Source organism: Mirounga angustirostris, unplaced genomic scaffold (assembly GCF_029215605.1).
Source record: "Mirounga angustirostris isolate CCGP_5_RB_7025 unplaced genomic scaffold, mMirAng1.0.hap1 SCAF_6, whole genome shotgun sequence".
In the NCBI taxonomy this organism is placed as follows: domain Eukaryota; kingdom Metazoa; phylum Chordata; class Mammalia; order Carnivora; family Phocidae; genus Mirounga; species Mirounga angustirostris.
The window spans coordinates 25,453,908-25,473,756 of NW_026991714.1; the positions used below are offsets into that span (position 1 = coordinate 25,453,908).

At 44.8% G+C, this 19,849-nt stretch overlaps 2 protein-coding genes across 4 annotated transcripts in view; both read left to right on the forward strand.

Annotated features, from left to right (window-relative positions):
- The window catches only part of RBBP5 (RB binding protein 5, histone lysine methyltransferase complex subunit), a 35,033-nt gene extending 22,786 nt beyond the window's left edge, over window positions 1–12,247 (forward strand). For 2 of the 3 annotated variants that reach the window (XM_045876963.3, XM_064593934.1), the window contains 8 exons: window positions 778–897; window positions 986–1,139; window positions 1,236–1,307; window positions 1,939–2,056; window positions 3,749–3,818; window positions 4,203–4,432; window positions 5,485–5,676; window positions 11,798–12,247. In XM_045876963.3, the coding sequence (XP_045732919.1) occupies window positions 778–897; window positions 986–1,139; window positions 1,236–1,307; window positions 1,939–2,056; window positions 3,749–3,818; window positions 4,203–4,432; window positions 5,485–5,676; window positions 11,798–11,826 (985 nt within the window). In that variant the 3' untranslated portion in view covers window positions 11,827–12,247. The remainder of the gene's footprint in view (window positions 1–777; window positions 898–985; window positions 1,140–1,235; window positions 1,308–1,938; window positions 2,057–3,748; window positions 3,819–4,202; window positions 4,433–5,484; window positions 5,677–11,797) is intronic. The other variant, XM_045876964.3, reaches the window with a different exon arrangement.
- A 1,759-nt stretch (window positions 12,248–14,006) lies between these two features.
- TMEM81 (transmembrane protein 81) lies at window positions 14,007–17,701 on the forward strand. Its single transcript, XM_064593935.1, has one exon. The coding sequence runs from the start codon at window positions 15,372–15,374 to the stop codon at window positions 16,218–16,220; it is 849 nt and encodes a 282-aa protein (XP_064450005.1). The 5' UTR covers window positions 14,007–15,371; the 3' UTR covers window positions 16,221–17,701.
- Window positions 17,702–19,849: the final 2,148 nt, after the last annotated feature.

The window sequence follows — 19,849 nt, forward strand, 5'->3', positions numbered from 1 at the left end:
ATGCCTGCCACATAGTACGCTCTGGGTAAAGATCACCTGTTTTTATAATCCAAAGTCATGTCACAGAATTCACATAGTAATTGGACATACACTCTATTTACATAAAACTATTTACCCTTTTACTTTCAGATGTTTTTCTGATAAGTGTGGTTACCCAACTAGAAGTAGATATGTCAACAGAAACGAGAAGAATTAGATTGTTGGTGTCAGGATGAGAGGTGACAGTCCTTCTGTCTTGTATAGGAGCATGCATGTGTACTTAGAGGACATTCATGTTCAAAATTCGTTAGAATTCAGGAAAGCTTAGTGAAATCTGTAGGAAGGTAGTGAAATAACTTACATTTTAGACAGATTTCCAATGTCATTACAGTAAAAGAACACTTTAAAATGACATAGTTTACTAACTCATTAGGAAGAATATGTTATGTATAAGATAGGCCAGAGAAATGAAGTATGCATTGTATGTCTAACTATAAGTTTGTGAATTCAGCAAGCTGGTTTCACTTTAGAGGTCATGGATTTCAATCAAATACTAAAGATTAAAAATAAATACTGAAGATCAGTTTGTGCATATAGGGTTCAGGGATACACAAAGTATACAACATATCTTCACTTCAAATTCTATTTTGCTTTGAAAGGTGACAAGTAAGTACATAAGTGTTCTAGCTTATGTGGAGTAGTTGTTCTGTGGTACTGTTCTAAGTAACAGATATTAATAGAAAATGTTAACAGAAACATTTCTGACCTCTTGTGTTGATATTTTTATCCTTTCTCTAGTTGCTTTTTAATTAACACAGCAGATCGGATAATCCGAGTTTATGATGGCAGAGAAATCTTAACTTGTGGAAGAGATGGAGAGCCTGAACCCATGCAGAAGTTACAGGACTTGGTAAATAGGTGTGTATCACCACCTAGAAGAATATGGGGCAATACATGACCTGAGCTCAGCTTCTGGTTCTCCTTGGGTACTTTCTTTGTCCTTCAGGACCCCGTGGAAGAAATGTTGTTTCTCTGGGGATGGAGAATACATAGTGGCTGGTTCAGCCCGGCAGCATGCCTTGTACATCTGGGAGAAAAGCATTGGCAACCTGGTGAAGATTCTCCATGGGACGAGAGGAGAACTCCTCTTGGATGTAGCTGTGAGTAGAATGAGAGGTTGCTCTGGTTACTGATGTGAAACAGATAATCTTGGATCCATTCTTAGAGCTGATTTTTCTTTCCTTCCTTAAATTTAGTGGCACCCTGTTCGACCCATCATAGCATCCATTTCAAGTGGAGTGGTATCTATCTGGGCACAAAATCAAGTAGTAAGTATTTTTTCTGGTTTAATTGCTTTGAAGCTAGATATCCTTTCTTTATATCAAAGAACCTTACAGGTAGTAAGCAAAAAATGACCTATTTAATTTCTTTTGCATGTGATTCTTGTAACCTAATTAAAATTGATTCAGTTTTGCTTTATTTTGTTGGGAAGGTCTTGGTCCAAAGCTGATTTACTACCTCTGTCTTCAGGGAGAAAGTCTGGTGTACTTTCTGTTAACATTTTTCTGTTACCTGAGAGAGAGTTTTCTTTTGCTTTTCTTATTTTCAGCTCAGTTAGTTTCTGTTTTACATCTTGGTTTTATTTTGAACAACTTTAATCATGTTTGTAATCCGTGTACTCCTAAGAAAATGCAGTGTTTTATCTGATAATTATATCTTTAAAAGATTAAAGATGGCAGTTCTCATGAGAGAACTGTAGTTAATAACGTGGAGCGTTTAAGATCCAAATACCTTAAGACAGTAAAACCTATAGGTACCTTATTTTTGTTATCTGCCAGATTTGTTCTCAGAGTTCTAAGTCTTGTATGTGCTCCGATCTTTCATTTCTATCAGTAATGTCGAGTTTACAGACCATTGCTTTCTCATACGGTTAAGTAGTGTATTTTGTTTGCGGCATAGGAAAATTGGAGTGCATTTGCCCCAGACTTCAAGGAGTTGGATGAAAATGTAGAATATGAGGAAAGGGAATCAGAGTTTGATATTGAAGATGAAGATAAGAGTGAGCCTGAGCAGACAGGTAATATTTCTTGACTGCAGTCTCTTTTTCTTTACGCTTACACAGTTTTGACGGTGTTCTGAGAGTCTCTGTGTGGAACGCACCAACTGAGGGCCTCTGTGAGCATTTTTACTAGGGTTTAACAGCTCTCTTATTATATCACTGTGTTTCCTGATGAATTGTTGATGATCACCTGATCACCTGCACATGCTGGGTGCTCAGTCTGTATTAGGTATTGTCACCCCCATGGCAGGAAGATAAAGGTAAACAGCATGAGCTTTGGAGTCCAACTGCCTGGGGCAAATGCTTATTACTCTTTATTTTTTTAATTTTTAATTTTTTTTTAAGATTTTATTTATTTATTTGACAGAGAGAGACACAGCGAGAGAGGGAACACAAGCAGGGGGAGTGGGAGAGGGAGAAGCAGGCTTCCCGCCGAGCAGAGAGCCCGATGTGGGGCTCGATCCCAGGACTCTGGAATCGTGACCTGAGCCGAAGGCAGACGCTTAACGACTGAGCCACCCAGGCGCCCCTTATTACTCTTTAAACCTGAATTTTCTCATCTGTAAAATAGTGGTAATAATAGAACCTGCCTTTTAGGGTTGTGGGGAGTAATTCGTGTAAGGGACCCAGTGTAGCACCTAGGCCAAGGTAAGCATTCAGATGTTATTTTCGATTAGGATTGTGATAGTGCTCATTGTTTGTTTGCTTTTTAAGTAAATTCTTTGCCTAACATGGGGCTTGAACTCACAGCCCCAAGATCAAGAGTTGCCTACTCTACCGACTGACCCAGTCAGGCGCCCCTCATTGTTATTCTTATCTCGTTTTCTGAACTAGATAGGAAGCTCCTTTAGAATAAAGATTTGACTTTTTAATCCGCATGGTTGTCTAACACAGGGTTTTATATCTAATGGGGGTTCGTGTGTATGAATGCTTATTAGTATTCCCGGTTGTAAGTTAATTACTCACTAAGGAATTAATGTCACAGGTCATCGCCTGCTGGACCACTTGATGGTGCCAGGAATCAGGGAATTGGGACTGAGGTTGGTTTTTCCAGGTTGGAAGTGCTGATCCTCACTTGTGTGATATTAGATCACATATATGCCCCCGTGTTTTAGGAGGATCACCAGGGAGGCGGCCTGTTCTGTATTGTATTGATGTTGCTGGATTATGTTGTGTGAAGCCTTTCCAAACTCAGATAACTTGTTCCTCCTTCTCATATTCGTAGCACACTTACTGAATTGAATGGAAATTATCCGGTGCCTGGGTGGCTCCGTTGATTGAGCGACTGCCTTCAGCTCAGGTCCTGATCCCGTAGTCCTGGGATCGAGTCCCGCATCGGGCTCCCTGCTCAGCGGGTAGTCTGCTTCTCCCTAGGACCCTCCCCCGTCTCATGCTCTCTCTCTCTCTCGCTCTCAAATAAATTAAAAAAATTTTTTTTGAATGGAAATTATCTGTTGATACCTGTCTCCCTGGTTAGGCTGTGAAGTTTTTACTGAAGAACTGTGTGCGGCTTTCTTGGTCATCACTGTATCCCCAGTGCCCAGCATAGGGTGGAGATTCAACACCTACTTGTTGAATTATTGAGTAAAACGAACTGTTTGGCTGTCCTCCTTTGTTTCTGCTGAATTTTAGTTTATGGAAATCATTAGGCTGCAAGTAAAAAGCCGTGTTTTTCCTTCTTCTTACACCTGTGCCGTTTCTCTCCTGCAGGGGCTGATGCTGCCGAGGATGAGGAAGTGGATGTCACCAGCGTGGACCCAATTGCTGCCTTCTGTAGCAGGTGAGCCACCTCTGCAGGCGAGGCCGCAGGGCGCTCCTCCCCCTCCTCCTCAGGCTCTGGTGTACGCTCACCTCCCCCGGCTGTCCTGCGTGTGTTAGTTCAAAGTAATAAGTCCTTTGGTGTACAAGAAATCCCTTCCCTTTTCCCCTGATAGAAAATCTTAAGGAAAACTGAGATAATTCATTTATACCGTTTGTTTTTACTACTGATTTTGTTACTCATATTGTCTGATTTTCTCTTAATCATCTTGGCTTTCTTAAAGTTCTAGATCCATACCTGTTGCTTATGGTTAATGTAGGTGATTCTGCCCTAGAGGAAGGGTTCATGGTTTAAGCAACTGTCTCCTCTTTTTTCCAATCCCTTGCCTGATCCTGTTCCAAATAGTGATGAAGAGCTGGAAGATTCAAAGGCTCTATTATATTTACCCATTGCCCCTGAGGTAGAAGATCCGGAAGAAAATCCTTATGGCCCCCCACCGGATGCTGTCCAAACCTCCCTGATGGATGAAGGGGCTAGTTCAGAGAAGAAGAGGCAGTCTTCAGCGGATGGGTCCCAGCCACCGAAGAAGAAACCCAAAACAACCAATATAGAACTTCAAGGAGTACCTAATGATGGTAAGGGCTGCGTCTTCTCCCTTTTGCCTGATAGACATCACTTCTTACTCTCCGACACAGTCTGGTAACTTCCCATTTGAGTGATTTTACCTCGGAGGAAATTTCCCATGAGTCTTTTTTTTTTTTTTTTTTTTAATAACTCCTTATGACTTTGTAACGATTTCATCTGCTTTCACTTCCCTTCTAAAGTGGAGAAATTGTGCCTTCTAGTACTTGCCTAAATGACAACGTGCCGTCTTCTGACCTCTGGCTCAGAGTTTGTTTCATTATACCATTCTTCTTTTTTTCCTGTAGAGTGGTTTTATTAGGTGGTAAAGTACTGGTCAGACCTGGATAGTCTTTTCATTCTTCCTCCCTGCTTTTACAGTCTGACTGGGCAGCCTTTATTCTCACCTCTTGGGATAGGTCGGGGGGTGTATGTGTGTGTGTTTACTGTTGGCCATCCCCCTCTTTTAGCTGACCGCAGTCCGTTCATGATGCAGCTCTGTGTCTCCCTGATGCTGCTGATGGTGCGCCTGCTTGCTTCAGGCACTGTTGTTTTGTTTCTGTGTCACTGCTGAGTTTTACATCAACTCCGCAAGTTGTTTTACTCTCTCTGCTTTACAGAGGAGAAAATTTAGGCTTGGAGAGGTCAGGCGGCTTGCCCAAGGTCTCGGGGAGTGGAGGAGTCAGGACTGTCGCCCCGGGTGGCCTGGATCCAAAGCCCCACTCCCTTTCTCTCCTCCCCTGCCAGTGTGCTTGTGTGCGTTCCTGGTACGGCTCAGTGTGCTCCATTGTCACTGTGTCTCAGCTGCCTTTTTGGTTTGGAGCTGTTGTCTGAGCCGTGGAGGCCTTGCATGCCCGTGGCCAAGCAGCGATTTCTCCTGCAATAGCCACTCTTATATAGTTTTATAATTAGTAAATGCACACTTCTCTCCTGGTATTAAGGGGTCTGGGACATGAGGGCAGCACTCTTTGCTCCCGGGTAGTCACGGTGTGTGGCCTGTGCCTGGTTGGGGCGCTGGGATGGGCGGCGTGTGGATCCCTTCCCGTGCCTCTCTGTCCTTTTACAGAAGTCCATCCACTACTGGGTGTGAAGGGGGATGGCAAATCCAAGAAGAAGCAAGCAGGCCGGCCTAAAGGATCAAAAGGTAAAGAGAAAGATTCTCCATTTAAACCGAAACTCTACAAAGGGGACAGAGGTTTACCTCTGGAAGGATCAGCGAAGGGTAAAGTGCAGGCGGAGCTCAGCCAGCCATTGGCAGGTAAGGACACACTGGGAGCGCTGTCTGGCTTGCTTCGCGGCCTTGCTTTGTACAGCCCCTGACTCCGTTTAACTGCAGCACCCTTTCCTTCCTTCCCTCCTTTTCCCGCTGGTGGATTTTCGCAGTGTTAGGCTGCCACCAAGGGTAGGCTAAACCAGATTTGGCTTAATTCAGTGGCTCTTAACCTTGGGTCCATCAGTAGATCTCAGGGGATCTATATTCCCTTGATATTATATACAAAATACTATGTGAATATTTTTGTGGGGAAGATATGCCCATAGCTTTCATCAGATTCCTGTAGGAATCCATGGCCCCCCAAAAGGGTAAGAACCCCTGGTTTAATTCATTTCTTTGCCTGTATTTGCTTCTAGATTTTTTTGTTTTGTTTTGCCTCAAATGAAAGAGCCAGACAGATTACCAGAAATAGAAGTTTGCTTTATACAACCCTGACTGTAGTGTTTTGTCTTTCTTTAAACTATTCAAATCCCAGAGATGGTGGTTCTCTCTCTCCGTAGTCTAGAAGCAATAACAAAAAACTTGTCAGTAATACCAGCATGTTAAAGAAGAAGGTGAAATGTTTTTCCATATAGGAGATTATTACCAAAAAGACAGCAATTACAGTATCCGTGTAGCTTCTTAACACCTACACCTTTGAAACTTCCTGAGTTTTGTCACTTTTATATGATGGAGGGAGTTTATTGGGGGACGGAGAACAATTTGAATTTCCTATCAAGTACTTGTGAATGTAGGGTAGATGGTCTCTTGTTTGGAAAACAGTAATCAAGTGGAGTCCATTTGTATTCAAACATTTTGGGCTTTTGGAAAATGTTCTGTATATGAGCACTACTTTAGTGAATACAGTGGTCTGAATATCCTGCGGCTAGCTCAGTAGACTCAGACATAGGACTGGGAAAATACCAGTGGTTGTATTCAGGTTTTTTCCCTCTTGCTTTAAAATTTTCAACTTCAGGGTGTGACCCCCAGTGTGCTGATGGGACACATGACTAGACGGTGAAACTGAGTTCCTTGTTTGAGGTACACCTGCAGTTAATCGTGTGAACGGGAATTCTCTTCAGTTGGGAAGCTAAAGCCTACTCAGTTACTCATTTAGAGTAATTCCACCTCACATGCGCTGGATTTAGATTTTAGGTGTTCACAGCCAACACATGACACTTGAGCCACCAACATGTTTTCCTCAACAGCAGTATTTATGGTGTTCCACTGAATACCAGTTTGCACCTCCACGTTCAGTACACTTAAGGCTCTCTATATATTTTAGAATAGCTGAGAAGAGTTACATGGCCATTGCCAATGAAGATTGCAGGTCAGTAATTGATTGATGTAAAAAAAAAAAAAGATCCCTCTATAACCTATTTTTTGTACAAGCTGGTGCCACTACAGAAAAACACGGTTTAAATTTCAGTAGATTCCTCTGGCTTAAAAAGCTGAAATGCTTCAGGGTGATTTAAAATATGGCCAGAGGGATGCCTAGGTGGCTCAGTCAGTTAAGTGTCCCACTCTTGATCTCAGCTTAGGTCTTGATCTCAGGTTCGTGAGCTCAAGCCCTACATTGGGCTCCACCCTGGGCATGAGGCCTACTTAAAATAAAATGTGGCCAGACATACTGAATTAATTGAAATACTGTAGGACATAGTCTCCTAGCTTCTTCAGAACCTGCCAGTAATTAATCATTTGCTTTTTAACAGTATGTGTATGGCATATAAACCATTTAAAAGTTTTTGAAAATTCACATTTTCCTCTCTTTAATACAGTGATTTCAACTTTTAATTATAATTGATGTGGTCACTAGCAGTAAGTAAGTATCTCTGGCCTTCCCCACTTGGGTTTCTGTCAGAGACACCATGAGCCGCTGTTAGATTTTAAGCTCAAGAGTATAAGAGCAGTGGTGTTTCCCAGCGATACTTCAAAAATGTCTAAACAAGAGTCCAAATCAAATGTCGGAAAGTTTACTCAGCCATTTTTATTTCCTGAAATTCTCAAAATATTGAATAGCTCGCAGTGAAATTTTGAACTGTGTGTGAAATAGATACTTCAGCATTAGAAGTCGTGTTTGAAAGCTCCTAGCAAGAGTGCATACCAGGATCTAGGACCTATTAGAAGTGTATTCCTGCTCACTTTGCTGACAAGATTAAATGAGGTTCTGACCTCAGTAAAGGCTAGAACCTGTATCCTGAGCAGGTGCTGTAAACTGGACTTTCACTTTGTGCATTATTTTTATTGGGTGCTTGAGTTGATCAGCCTTAGAGAGAGGCAGCTGTTTTAGTATATGTGCTGCCGAAGCGAGCACGAGAGGCAGCTGTTTTAACAGCTTCACCCTCCAAAGGGACTGGAGGAGACTTCCGCATACAGGCCAGGGCGGTGGTACCTTTTCTGACGACACACACACAGAGCAACTGCGTAGATGATGCAAACATCCCACCAGCTTCTCGTGACTGTGTGCAGTGCATCCTTCCCCATGTAAACTACACTTCCTTCCTCCCATTTTCTCCTTGCTCCTCTGGCCCTGTTCCTTGACCTTTGCCTGAATGGACATCTCCAAAACTGCAGTGGCCGGGTTAAACCAGAGTGCTGAGGAGCAGGATCTTTAAAAAAACCTCAAAGCGGGGGCACTGTGGTTTGCTTCCACGACTTTCTCAGAAGGGCTGCACCCTGTGTGGCTTGGAGCTTTGTGGAGGCTGCACATCACAGGCGGTGAAACTGGGTGTCTTATAACTCCATCAGACGTCTGAGTTTCGAGACAACCTATCATACCTTTTGTGTGGGATTCTTGGGGCAGAGGCCGGGGTTGGCCTGCAGGGTCCAGAGCGGGCAAAGGTTGGCTGCCACATGCTGATTTTCATTTGGTTCTCCCTGCAAAGGCCACTGAGGTGAAAAAAACCTCTTCGGCAGTTGAGTTCTGTATCCTTCCACACCTCAGATTTTCCATGAAAAGCGATATGCGGTCATTGTAGATTTTCCGGGAGATAATAAGAAGCGAAACTTGATCCAGAATGCCTGAGGTTGAAGCATCTTCAAGAGTCAGTTCCGTCTGGAGGTTGTATTTGCAGATTCAAGGCTTTGTGGATCTCGCCTCTGCCCCAGTGCCCTACTTTTCCATCAGAGCTAAATTGTTGTTGTTGTTCTTTTTAAAGATTTTATTTATTTGACAGAGAGAGACACAGCGAGAGAGGGAACACAAGCAGGGGGAGGGAGAAGCAGGCTTCCCGCAGAGCAGGGAGCCTGATGTGGGGCTTGATCCCAGGACCCCGGAATCACGACCTGAGCTGAAGGCAGCCGCTTAATGACTGAGCCACCCAGGCGCCCCTAGAGCTAAATTGTTTGAAGGAATTATAGGTGCAGGCTGTGTTGTTGCTCAGCCTAGATAAATGGCAACTGTTTGTTAAAATCTGCAGTTGACCAGTTATGGAAGGAGCTATTGCATGAGCCTTCACCGGCCCTGACAAAGCTGCTACGGTCTTTTGGACGTTGCTGTAGGAGATTATGCAGGAAGGTTGGAAGACACCTAGACTGCTATAGAAATAATCTGGCCATCTGGAATCTGGGGCTACAGAAAATTCTTCCCTATCAAACAGCTCATTGGTCTTAGCTAGCATCAGTGGACCCACACCCATGAAGACACACCTTCTCTGATGAATGAGGACCCATCAGGGGAAGCTTACTTAGTGAGGATAGCCCTGAGCTTGGGACTTCTCGAAAAGGCCCGATCAACATCAGCACCATCTATGTGATTCCCCTAAATTTCCTTATTAGATTCTCTCCAGAGTACAGTCCTCAGAACAGAAACTTGACATTGAGCAGAACCAGCAGGGTCCTTGTTGTCCTGTGAGGGCTCAAGGATTGCCCAGGAATTAGGGCTTCTTGGCAGTAAATGTCATCAGTAGCAAGTGTGACAGAGTTGTGGCCCATCACATACATGGTCTAAAGGGCTCTTGGAAAGGTGGCATGAAGTGGTTGGTATATACCTGGGTCTCCTGGGGGTGGCAAAGGCCAAAGTGAGCAGAGGTGCTACTTCTGGGGGCGCGTGGACGCCATGCGGATTTCCCTGCGTGTGGCTGTGCCACCGCCCTCCTGGTGCCGGCCACCACCCCAGGCCTCTGAGCCACCTCCTCGATCCGATTGTTTTGAGTGCTTGGTAGGGAGTGGGGGTTTTTTCCCCACCTCTTCTCTCTTTTTTTTTTAAATGATCAGTCTTTCAAAGACTAATTCATGAACTCCTACTAAAATCAGATAGCTAGTAGATACTCTTTTTCATTCTTTGTGATCTTACTAGCGGACTAAGGTAATATTTGAGAGTTCATATCCAGCGTTTTCTTAGGCCGCCTTAGCTTTGGCTGCCGTCGGGAGGACCAGTAACAGCTCATCATGAGCCCAGTTTTTCTTAATTTTATGTTACTGGCGATTTCCTTTATGTTGCAGCAAAATACTGTGGATCCTCAGGGCAGAATTTTAAATAGCCTGGAGCTCTTCTCTTGTGTTGCTGTTGCTCTTTATTTTATCTACTCATAGTAGTATTGCTGGCTGTGGTTTTGGTTTGTTACCTGATGCCTTGACAAGCCTTTACTTATTTACTTATTTTGGTCTGTCCATGTGAATGAGAACTATACTGAAACATTAACTGACCTCAGATAATCAGTATAATGATTATTATTATACTCATTAGTCGTCTTGAGTGCTCATTATTAATACTATTGATTTGTGATCAAACCAGTTTTTCCTGTCGTGATTTAGGCTTAAAACGTTAGTGGTGTGTTCATTTTTAAATGGCTAAGAGAAGATTGGTCAGGGTACCTGTGGGAACACTCAGTCAGATTGGCCTTAACGCGGTAAAGGCATGGTGTTGCACCCTGTGGAGTGGATTCCCCCACCGCAAGGATCAATGGGGCACCTGTGTGGCTCAGTCGTTAAGCATCTGCCTTCAGCTCAGGTCATGATCTCAGGGTCCTGGGATTGAGCCCCGCATTGGGCTCCCTGCTCAGCAGGAAGCCTGCTTCGCCCTCTCCCACTCCCCCTGCTTGTGTTCCCTCTCTCGCTGTCTATCTCTCTGTCAAATAAATAAATAAAATCTAAAAAAAAATAAATAAAAATTAAAAAAAAAATCAAGAAGTTATGTTTTGAAAAGCAAGTGCTAAAGAAACTTTTTCTCTTACTGAAATGTATAAAGTTTAAATTTGATTTTTAACAATGTAGCATCCAGAAGAGTTTATATCTCCTAATTTCTCATCTGTCCTCAGACAAATGGGAATATATTTTTATTGCCTGTTTTCATCTGTGCTTGAACTTTTACTTTAAAAATCAGGTTAAAAGCAAAGTTTAGAAGTGGATACTTTTCTTTCATAACTGGGACAATTATTTTTTAACCATTTTATACCTTCAAGTGGCATATTTCCCGCACCCCCCACCCCAATTCTGATGACATCTGGGAGGATTTTCTTCACCTTGTTCTCTTCTTACACTTCCTAGTTAATATTTCACAGCAGCCCATTTAAGGATGTCCCTCAGAGGTTGAACAGCTTCTATGGAATAATCAGGGAAGTGTTCATTTGATTTTACTATTGAGGATTTTATTTACTGATCAGTTGTTGGCACATAGAAATGCCGGCAGTAGGTTTCATTAACATTTCACCATATTGGGATTCTAAGGTGAGGAGAATGTCAGTTAAGGCCCAGGGGTGCTTGGAAAAGGGTCTCTTGCTCATTGTTAATTATTTAGTGAGTCATTAATATATGAAAGATGAAGAGAAGTAGCACCCTAGAATTTCCTTTCCTCTACTTACTGCACTCCTTGGATTATAAAGCATTTATCAACATGTTGGAGAATGGTTAGCAGCTTAGAAAATGTGTAGAACTCTGATCATTTTGCCTTTTTTTCCCCTTTGGGGCAGTACTAAGGGAAGTAGTAGGATGGGAGTTTGGGATTTGGATTATTTGTTGCTTCAGTAAAGAGTAAATGGGAGTTGCATTGGTTTTAACTTAAAGGGGGAATTCTTAGCGCATGTGGGCATGTCAGGCATCATCCAGCATCGGTCAGTGTTTCTGGTCATGCACGCTGCTGGTCCAGGTTGATGCTAAAAGACGTCTTTTTTGTGTCTCATCTCTTTAGCAGGGGGAGCAATCTCAGAACTGTTATGAAGACGCTTGAAGTTCTTCGTTCTTCCCCACTTTGGCATCATGTGGCCTCTGGACACTGTGGTCAGTCATTTGAGATTGACTTTAATTTAAAACAAAGGCCTCTCCCTCCAACCCAGGAGGTGGAAGGAGTGCATCGTATATTTGAATGACGAAGTGAATTATGGAAGAAGAGTACACGGCCCTTCCCTTTCAAGCATAAGTCCAAATAGGCTCTCAGGAATGAGGATTTGTGAAGACATCAAACAGGAGTTTTGACTCATTCAGACTTCAGTGCTTAGTTATGTGGCTGGAGAAAAGAGACCAGTTTTGCTCATCTAACTATTGTGCCCAGGATCATTTTGACCTGACATTTCCTATCCTATTTGCCTTCCATCCTCCGTGCATGTCCTCGAGTGACTTACTCTCATCTGAAGTTTTGCTGCCGGTATCCTAGAAAAACTTCTGTTGCATATTCTGTCTTCCATTTTTAAACTTAACTCTCTCACCAGATACCTCCTATATTTCCCTATTTTGTACAGAGGATGGGCAGAAAAGAAAGTGCTCGAAAGCTTTCAAGTTTTCAGAAAGGGAAGAAAGATAAGAAAGGCCCCCTCTTTTTGGCATACCCAATTTTGCTCCAGAAGCTGGGCTGTAAGAGGGTCAGCGTTTTTCTTTGTTTTCCTTCCATTGCATGTTTTCCTCCAGTAGTGGTTCATTCTCATTAATCATGGTTTTTGAAGATAGCGAGTTTCATCTATCTGCAGCAAAGAATCATCAGTAGTTCATATTGCTTCACCTGTGCTGGTGTCCAGAGAGGGAAACAAACCAAGGGGTCTCTCCACGAGCTTCTTTTTTATTGGGGTGGGGGAATCTATGCAAGGACTAAAGTCAAACCGTCCACAATCAAAGCAGCAACAACACAGTTCAAATCAAAGATCAAGGAAAAAAAATTTTTTTTATCGCGTGTGGATCTCTGTCCCTTCCCTTTTGTTGTGACATTTTCTCCTTCTTGTATCCCCGCTCCTCCGTACGACATGTTTTCAGTCTCTTCCTTTCTGTGAAAGGTTGCTTAGTTTTTAAAAAAATTTTTTTACTTCCTGCTTCTTGCTTTTGCTGTTCTTTATATACAAAGTAGCAGATAGGATGGACGTGTACCTGAGGTGTTTGAAATTCTCTGAGAATTCTCTGAACCCAGAGTCCCAGGTGTGGAGAGGACTCTCTGCAGAGAGCTTTTAGCTGACCTGGGCTGTCATCGGTGCGGCATCCTCCGGGGAGAGTCCCGCCAACAGCTGGGTGCTCCTGTGGGCAGCCCCACACGAGTGGGTTACCTTTGGGATTTTAGGATAGCAATCAAAGTAGACTTACATCAGGAAGAGCCTCTTTCTCCTGCTCCATCTTTTAGAACCAAAATATTCCGTAGTTGAAGTAAGAGCTCCCCCTGAGTCAGTTGCGAAATGCCTGTATTTTTAGCCGCCACGGCTTTTTTCGGCTTTTTTCCTTAAATGCTCATTTTGTGAATTTCATTTCTTATTTCACATCCTACCAGTGGTTGAGATTGGCAGGTGGCTCACTGGACGGGTTTTTTGTTTTGCACACATTATTTCCATTCCATTTCTCTGTGGACGTGCACCGTGATCTCGATCTTGCACAAACTGTGATACAGAAGGTCTCTGCCCTACTTACAGGGGCAGAGTAGCTCGGTGTCCTCTGCCTGTGTGTTGGGATGTTTCTGCCATGTCCGGACACCTCCTCGACTGGCTCCTGAGAAGATCGGCTTCAGCCCTGCCAGATGGTGTCTGGCAGCACTTCCTAATAATTATTTATGCTTTGGGAATTTTTTTCAGCTCCTGAAACCTTCTATCCAGTTTGATTTTTTTCTCAATATGTACAATATATGCGTATTCTCTTTTGTCATTCCTCCCCCCCATCCGCCCCATCCCGCCATTTCGTTTTTTTAATGTTCCATAGTTTTGTACAAGACGAGACTTAGCCTTGGGTTACTTCTTGCTGAAGCTTTAATGCTTTGTAAATAAAATCGGATGTTTATTAAAGAACAGGTGTGGGTGTTGGTTTGTGGACGCTGCTGCTGAAACTCACTAGCCCCTTTAATTTGTAGGACAGGTAATGCAGTTTACTGTACTGATGTTAGATCTTTCTGTGCAAAGATGCAGACCTGGGAGGAGTAGGGGGTGCTCGGAGAGTCCAGAGTTCTGGACAAGATTATAAATGAATGAATCAAGCAAAGAGTTGGTGTTATACCACAAAGATCATCTAGGAATGATCCCTCTCCAGATTCTTTAACGCCATAAGAGTGTGTAAGTACTCGGCAGAGGCCACGGTGCTGGGGGATATTCTGGATATTACAAAAACACATTTGAGGGCATTCCTCCCTTCCAAGGATCTTTCTTAAAATGTAAGTACTGTTAAATTCCTCTTTATTTGACTTTTTTTCCCCCCTTAGATTAAATTGCTTTCAAACTCAAAGTCTATTTAAGTCTTTGGTTTTAATCATTGTCAAATCTGAGTGTCTACTGCTCATTTTTTGTTTGTTTTTTGTTTTTTGTTCTGGGACTAAGAATCTGTCTTTGACGTCATAGCTGTTTCATAGCAACCTTGACCCAAGTGAATGATGAGCTCTTCTGTTCTGTGGAGGTAAGGGAGTAGGCCGAGAGGTGGGCAGGATTATGTATCCCCCCCCAAAAAAATACCTTCAGTGCCCTTGGGAGGGAAGAGTGTCTAGAATGGGGAGAGGGGCTGTATTGGGTATCGCCCCTCTTGCGGATAAACATTTGGATTCTAAAAGGGCAGCTCGGTCCTTGTCTTCATGAATTTTTCATTTCTATTTAAAATTCCTTACCTGTGAACAGTGTTTCACACTTTACAAAGTGTTTTCATGCACAGTTTATCATTTATTGCCCAAAGTGACCCTCCTGAAGTAGGCCAGGTGGTCTTAATTTACAAAGGAGGAAATAGAAATTCAGGAAGGATTGATCACTTGTCTTCCAGTCCATAGTTCTTAATTCTTTTTTACAGAAGGGTCTAGGAGCCTTTGAAGTCAATAATAACTTAATGCAAGGTAATCCTCTTTTATTTATTTATTTTTTTAGACCTGGTATTTGATTTCTTGGCCAGATTTAACTGGGGTTTCGAAGCCCTTTAATTTGGATCCTACAGTTCGGAGAGGGGAGGCAGGGGTGAGGAAGAATAGCTTTGCTATGCATTTGAAGTAATTTGGACATTGACTTCAGAAGCTGAAATCTCTTCCATCTTTGTCTTCCCGAGAGGGTGGATTTAAGTTCATTACAAGGGCGTGGACAGAATGAGGACTGGTGAGGTAGTCACCGACAAGCAAGAGCTAGTAAAGCAGCAACGTGGTGACTTTTTCCCTGCCTGTGGCCTCATCTGTTCATAAGGACTGGATTTGTGTTGATCAAGTTGCAGCGTTTCATTGACAACGGGTGCATCCTGTGTTTTGACGCTGAAGGAGAGCTTGTGTCAAGGGAATGAAGTGACGCCATAGAGGATTCACCTGGGACACTTCGGGTGCCGGCTGACGGAGGTGAGACATGAGGACCTCGGCCGCTGGTTTCCTCCTCGGGAGCCTGGTGTTGGCCTTTAGTCTGCCTTTGGTGGTGACTTTACCAAAAACACTGGCCATCCCAAAGAAACTGCAGCAAGCCGTGGGGAAGGTTATTGTCAATGCCACCAGCTGCACGGTCACCTGTGGCCTTGGCTATAAGGAGGAGACCGTCTGCGAGGTGGGCCCTGATGGCGTGAGAAGGAAGTGTATGTCTCAGCGCTTAGAATGTCTGACCAACTGGATCTGTGGGATGCTCCATTTCACCGTTCTCATAGGGAAGGAATTCGAGCTGAGCTGCCTGAGTTCAGACATCCTGGAGGTGGGGAGGGAAGCTTTCCGGTTCACCTGGCGACTTGCTCGCGGTATCATCTCAACTGATGATGAAATCTTCAAACCCTTCCGGGCCAGCTCGCACTTCGTGAGGTTTGAGTCTATTCAGGAGTATGACTCTGGGACATACCGGTGTGATGTGCAGCTGTTAAGAAACTTGAGGTTTGTCAAGAGGCTCTATTTTGGGCTGCGGGTCCTTCCTCCTAACTTGGTGAACCTGAATTTCCATCAGTCCCTTACTGAGCATCAGAAGTTAGTCGATAAGGGCCTGGAAGTGAATCTGGACAATGGTTCTAAGCCTCACGGCCCATGGAAAAAGAAGGTGGCTGTAGCTTTGGGAATAGGGATTACCAGTGGAGTGGCTGGTGGTGTGTTGGTGATCATTGCCCTGGGCAGTGGGCTGAGGCTGATCTATAGCAGTACCGGCCTTGAGTCCTTCAGAGCCTCCCTCCAGAAAGGCTGGCCGCCCAGGAACCTGCTGGGCCCGTTCAGGAAGCCAGGCTAGCTTTTTAAAGGAGTATCTGGTGGTCTGATTGTGGCCTGGCTAGGAGGGAGGGCTTCCACCGCCAAAGGAGTGAGAGGGGCACATGGAGAGGGGCAACATCATGGTAGCACGATGGGCAGTACTCCAGATGGATCTCTTCCTGATCTTCCTGCCACTAGGCCCCCAGAAAGCCTAACCGTAGGCACCGCCACTGCTCCTGGGAAGAGTTCTAGCTTCCGGGTTTGCATTCACTATCTCTTACAACTTGATACCTCTCCACCTCTGTCCCTTCTGAGCAGTATAATCACATAGAAGGACGTGTTAATAGCTTTTCTAGTGGAAACCTTTTTTTCCTCTTCAATAAAAATCATTCATAGTAGCTGCGTGGAGACTAAACCTTCTCTACTCTTTAGTTAAAAATCTCTTGCATCTGTTTAAATTGTCCCATGATCTGTCTAGCTTTCCTTTTCCTCCGATTTCTTAGAAGAGACATTGCACACACTGCTTTGTAGGAGGGCATATGCCCTCTTGTGGCGGAGCCAGGGCTGTTAGTAATGACATCTGACCTGGGTATGTTAACAGTCACTAAATGTTAATAAGTTGTCTGCCTCTTCTGTACTCCCTGGGCGAACCCTCTGTGTGTGGTGTTAAATTGATTCCTGGTGGAACACTGGATTCTTCACGTCTGGTAGGTTTCCCCTGAACAGTTCCTCGACTAGCTCCCTGCTCCTATCCTCCTTGCTCTTCCAATGCCCTGAAGCATGTGTTCCTGGAGAATCAAGTGTATTAGTTTCTTCAAGCAGCCAAGGCTGCCCAAGGAAGGACTAAGACCTTCCTACCTCCATAGGAAATCAGTCCTAAGACCCTCAGGGGCCATTCAGACTGTGTGAGATGATAATTGGCTTATGGGATTGTCAGGGAAAAGGCTCTTGGCCACCAGCTGAGCTAATTCTGAGAATTTGGAGCATTTCTTCCCCTTACTTTTTCTCTAGCTGCAGACGTGGGGTAGATGTGAAGACTTGGACTCTAGTGGTCCTTTCTCTGTGTGTCTGAATCACCCGGATGAGCTTTTAAAGAATGAGGTTCCTGAGCCCCAACCCCGAGGATCCTAATAACTCAGTTTAAATTATGGCTAATGGCTCTCTATTATTCTACTGTTAAAAATAATTTCAGGGGCGCCTGGCTGGCTCAGTTGGAGTGTGCGACTCCTGATCTCGGGGTTGAGTTCGACCCCCTATGTTGGGCGTAGAACTTAATTAAAAAAGCAGTTAAGATAATTTCAACCCATAGAAAAGTGGAAAGAAAAATTTGATGACAACCCATAGATCCTCTACTTAGATTCACCAGTTGTGAATGTTTTTCTACGTTTATCTTTCTCTAAATAGATGCTGATTTTACTGAACCACTTGTGAGTTAGTCACAGACTTTGTGACCCTTTACTCCAAAATCACGTACGCATCTGCTAATAAAGACGTTCTCCTGTAGGACGACAGTATCTTCATCCCACCTCAGAAAATTAACAATTCCCTAATCTTACATATGGTTGATACTTCATCTTCTTGGCTTCTAAAATCTTAAGAGCCTTTTAATTGTTGATCCAGGATCAAGTGAAGCTTCACATGATACATTTGGTTGTTTCTCTTAAGTCTTATTTTACAACAGACCTGCATTTTTGTTGTTGTTCATGACACTGATTTTATCCAAGAGTCAAGCCGGTTGTCTTGGATAGTGACGCACCATCCAGGTTTGTCATGATTGTCCCCCGATTAGATTCCTGAGGAACAGATCTTCCACAGTTTTGACCATAGCCGCCCGCAAACGGTGTATGCTCCTTGTATCACCTCAGGCACACGGTGTCAGGGTGACTCACGGCTAACAAGTGTGGTGATTTGGTTAAGGTGCTGACTGCCAGGTCTCTTCAAAGGTGTATATATTTTCCTCTTGTAATTAGTAATTTGTTGGGGGGGGATACTTTGTGGTATTCCTAATAACCATTAATGCCTTAGAATCCATTTGTGATCCTTGCCTATTGCCTGCCGGGAACTGTAGAATGGCAATGCTAACATGCCCTTCCTTGACTATATTCATTAGCCTGCATTTTTCTGTAAAGAACAGCTGCTCTTTTTATTTTTGAGGATGCTCCATGGATTCTCTTTTTCAGTGAATTATATATAATCCATGACTGTTGTCCTATTTTTGATGTTTAAGTTGTCCCCAATTTTGGCTGGTAGGAATCTCTTCAAGCCAGCTCTTTCCGTCCTTTTGTTGTGGTCCCATTTGACCTGGAGCATGTCCTTGCTTTCTAGAACAACAAGATGCCTTAGATCCACATTTGGACTTTGTTCTCCAAACCCAAACCTGCCGTTTCTCCAAGGGATTCTGGTTCCCTTTTAGTGTGGGGAGTAGTATTCAGGAGGCAAGGTCTGGGTGCTAGGTGTGCTCACGGCCACTGGGGAGTCATGCCCTTCGGCCCTTTCAGTGTCCCTGATACACATAGATCACGAGTTCAGAGCGTCTCTGTTTTTCAGAGTGGGAGGGCGCGACGAGAGCCATGCTGTGCCTGGAAGGACAGGAGGGAGGGGATCACCTAGGGCCTCAGTTTAGGGCCGGGCGGTTTGCTTAAGCACTCGGGAGAGCGCTTGCAGGTCTTGAGGATAAAGCAGTGTCTTTGATCTAATGAACTCAGTACGGCATGGCTGAGGAGGGGGGTGGCTGACGGGGGCAGATCCCCATTTTACAGCCACAGAGCCAAACCCGAGGCAGGGGGTGAGGAGCTCGGCCGGCGCCTGTCGCAAGCCAGCAGGACGCGTGTGGTGGGAGCCTGTGGAGCTCTGGGCTCACAGCCCTCTGTGCTTGGGGCTCTGAAATTTTGGCTCTGAGACCATAAAGGGATTCAACAGGAGGAGGAAAACAAACACCCCAAACCCTCCGATGTGTCCGTAAAGACAGGAACTCCGTCCAGTTCATTGAATTCTGTGCGTGTGATCTGCCTCTGGAGGGAGGGTGAACCACATGCTGACTAAAATTTGGGTTCCCGACTGGCCGGTGCTCCCAGCAGCCCCTCTGGGTGCAAGGTGGAAGGGATTAGCCCACCATCCTGCTGCCCTGGGGCCGGCCCCTCTTGGGGGCTCCCCGTCGGCCCTGGGCATGTAGCTCAGCCCCGAGGGGCAGGGGCTCTGCTCACCCTCGTCTCCCTCTTCCCGGACAGGGGCCCCAGGGCGCAGTCGGCACGGAGCCCTGCCTGTTCTGCGCCGAAAGACTCGAGCACTCACAGGGCTGTGCACACGTGTCAACCGTGCGCGTGTGTCTCAGATGTAAGGGAGGCCTGAGGAGTGTGTGTTGAGTGCAGGAGAGAATGTGGCCACTGTCAAATGTGAGTAGGGATTCACAGCCTCCTGGCACCTTCTTGCTAGGTGGGGGTCACTGTGTCCCTGCGGGGGGGAAGGCTTCCCTTTGGTACCGTTGAGTCACTGCTGTCAAACGTCTGAAAAGCCAGGGAAGCCTGAAGCACCGTTTGCGCCCCTGTGCTGGGTAGAGCCCGCGCGGGTTCTGCTTGGGCCTGCCTTACAGTTCCTTGGCCTCATTCTCCCCTGTCCCAGGCCTGCGCGACGCAGGAGGGGACTGTGTGCTGTGACTTCCTTCGAGCTGAC

What these genes read in the sequence shown, in the direction of transcription:
- TMEM81 (XM_064593935.1), top strand. Translation starts at nt 15,372, where the DNA reads ATGAGGACCTCGGCCGCTGGTTTCCTCCTCGGGAGCCTGGTGTTGGCC.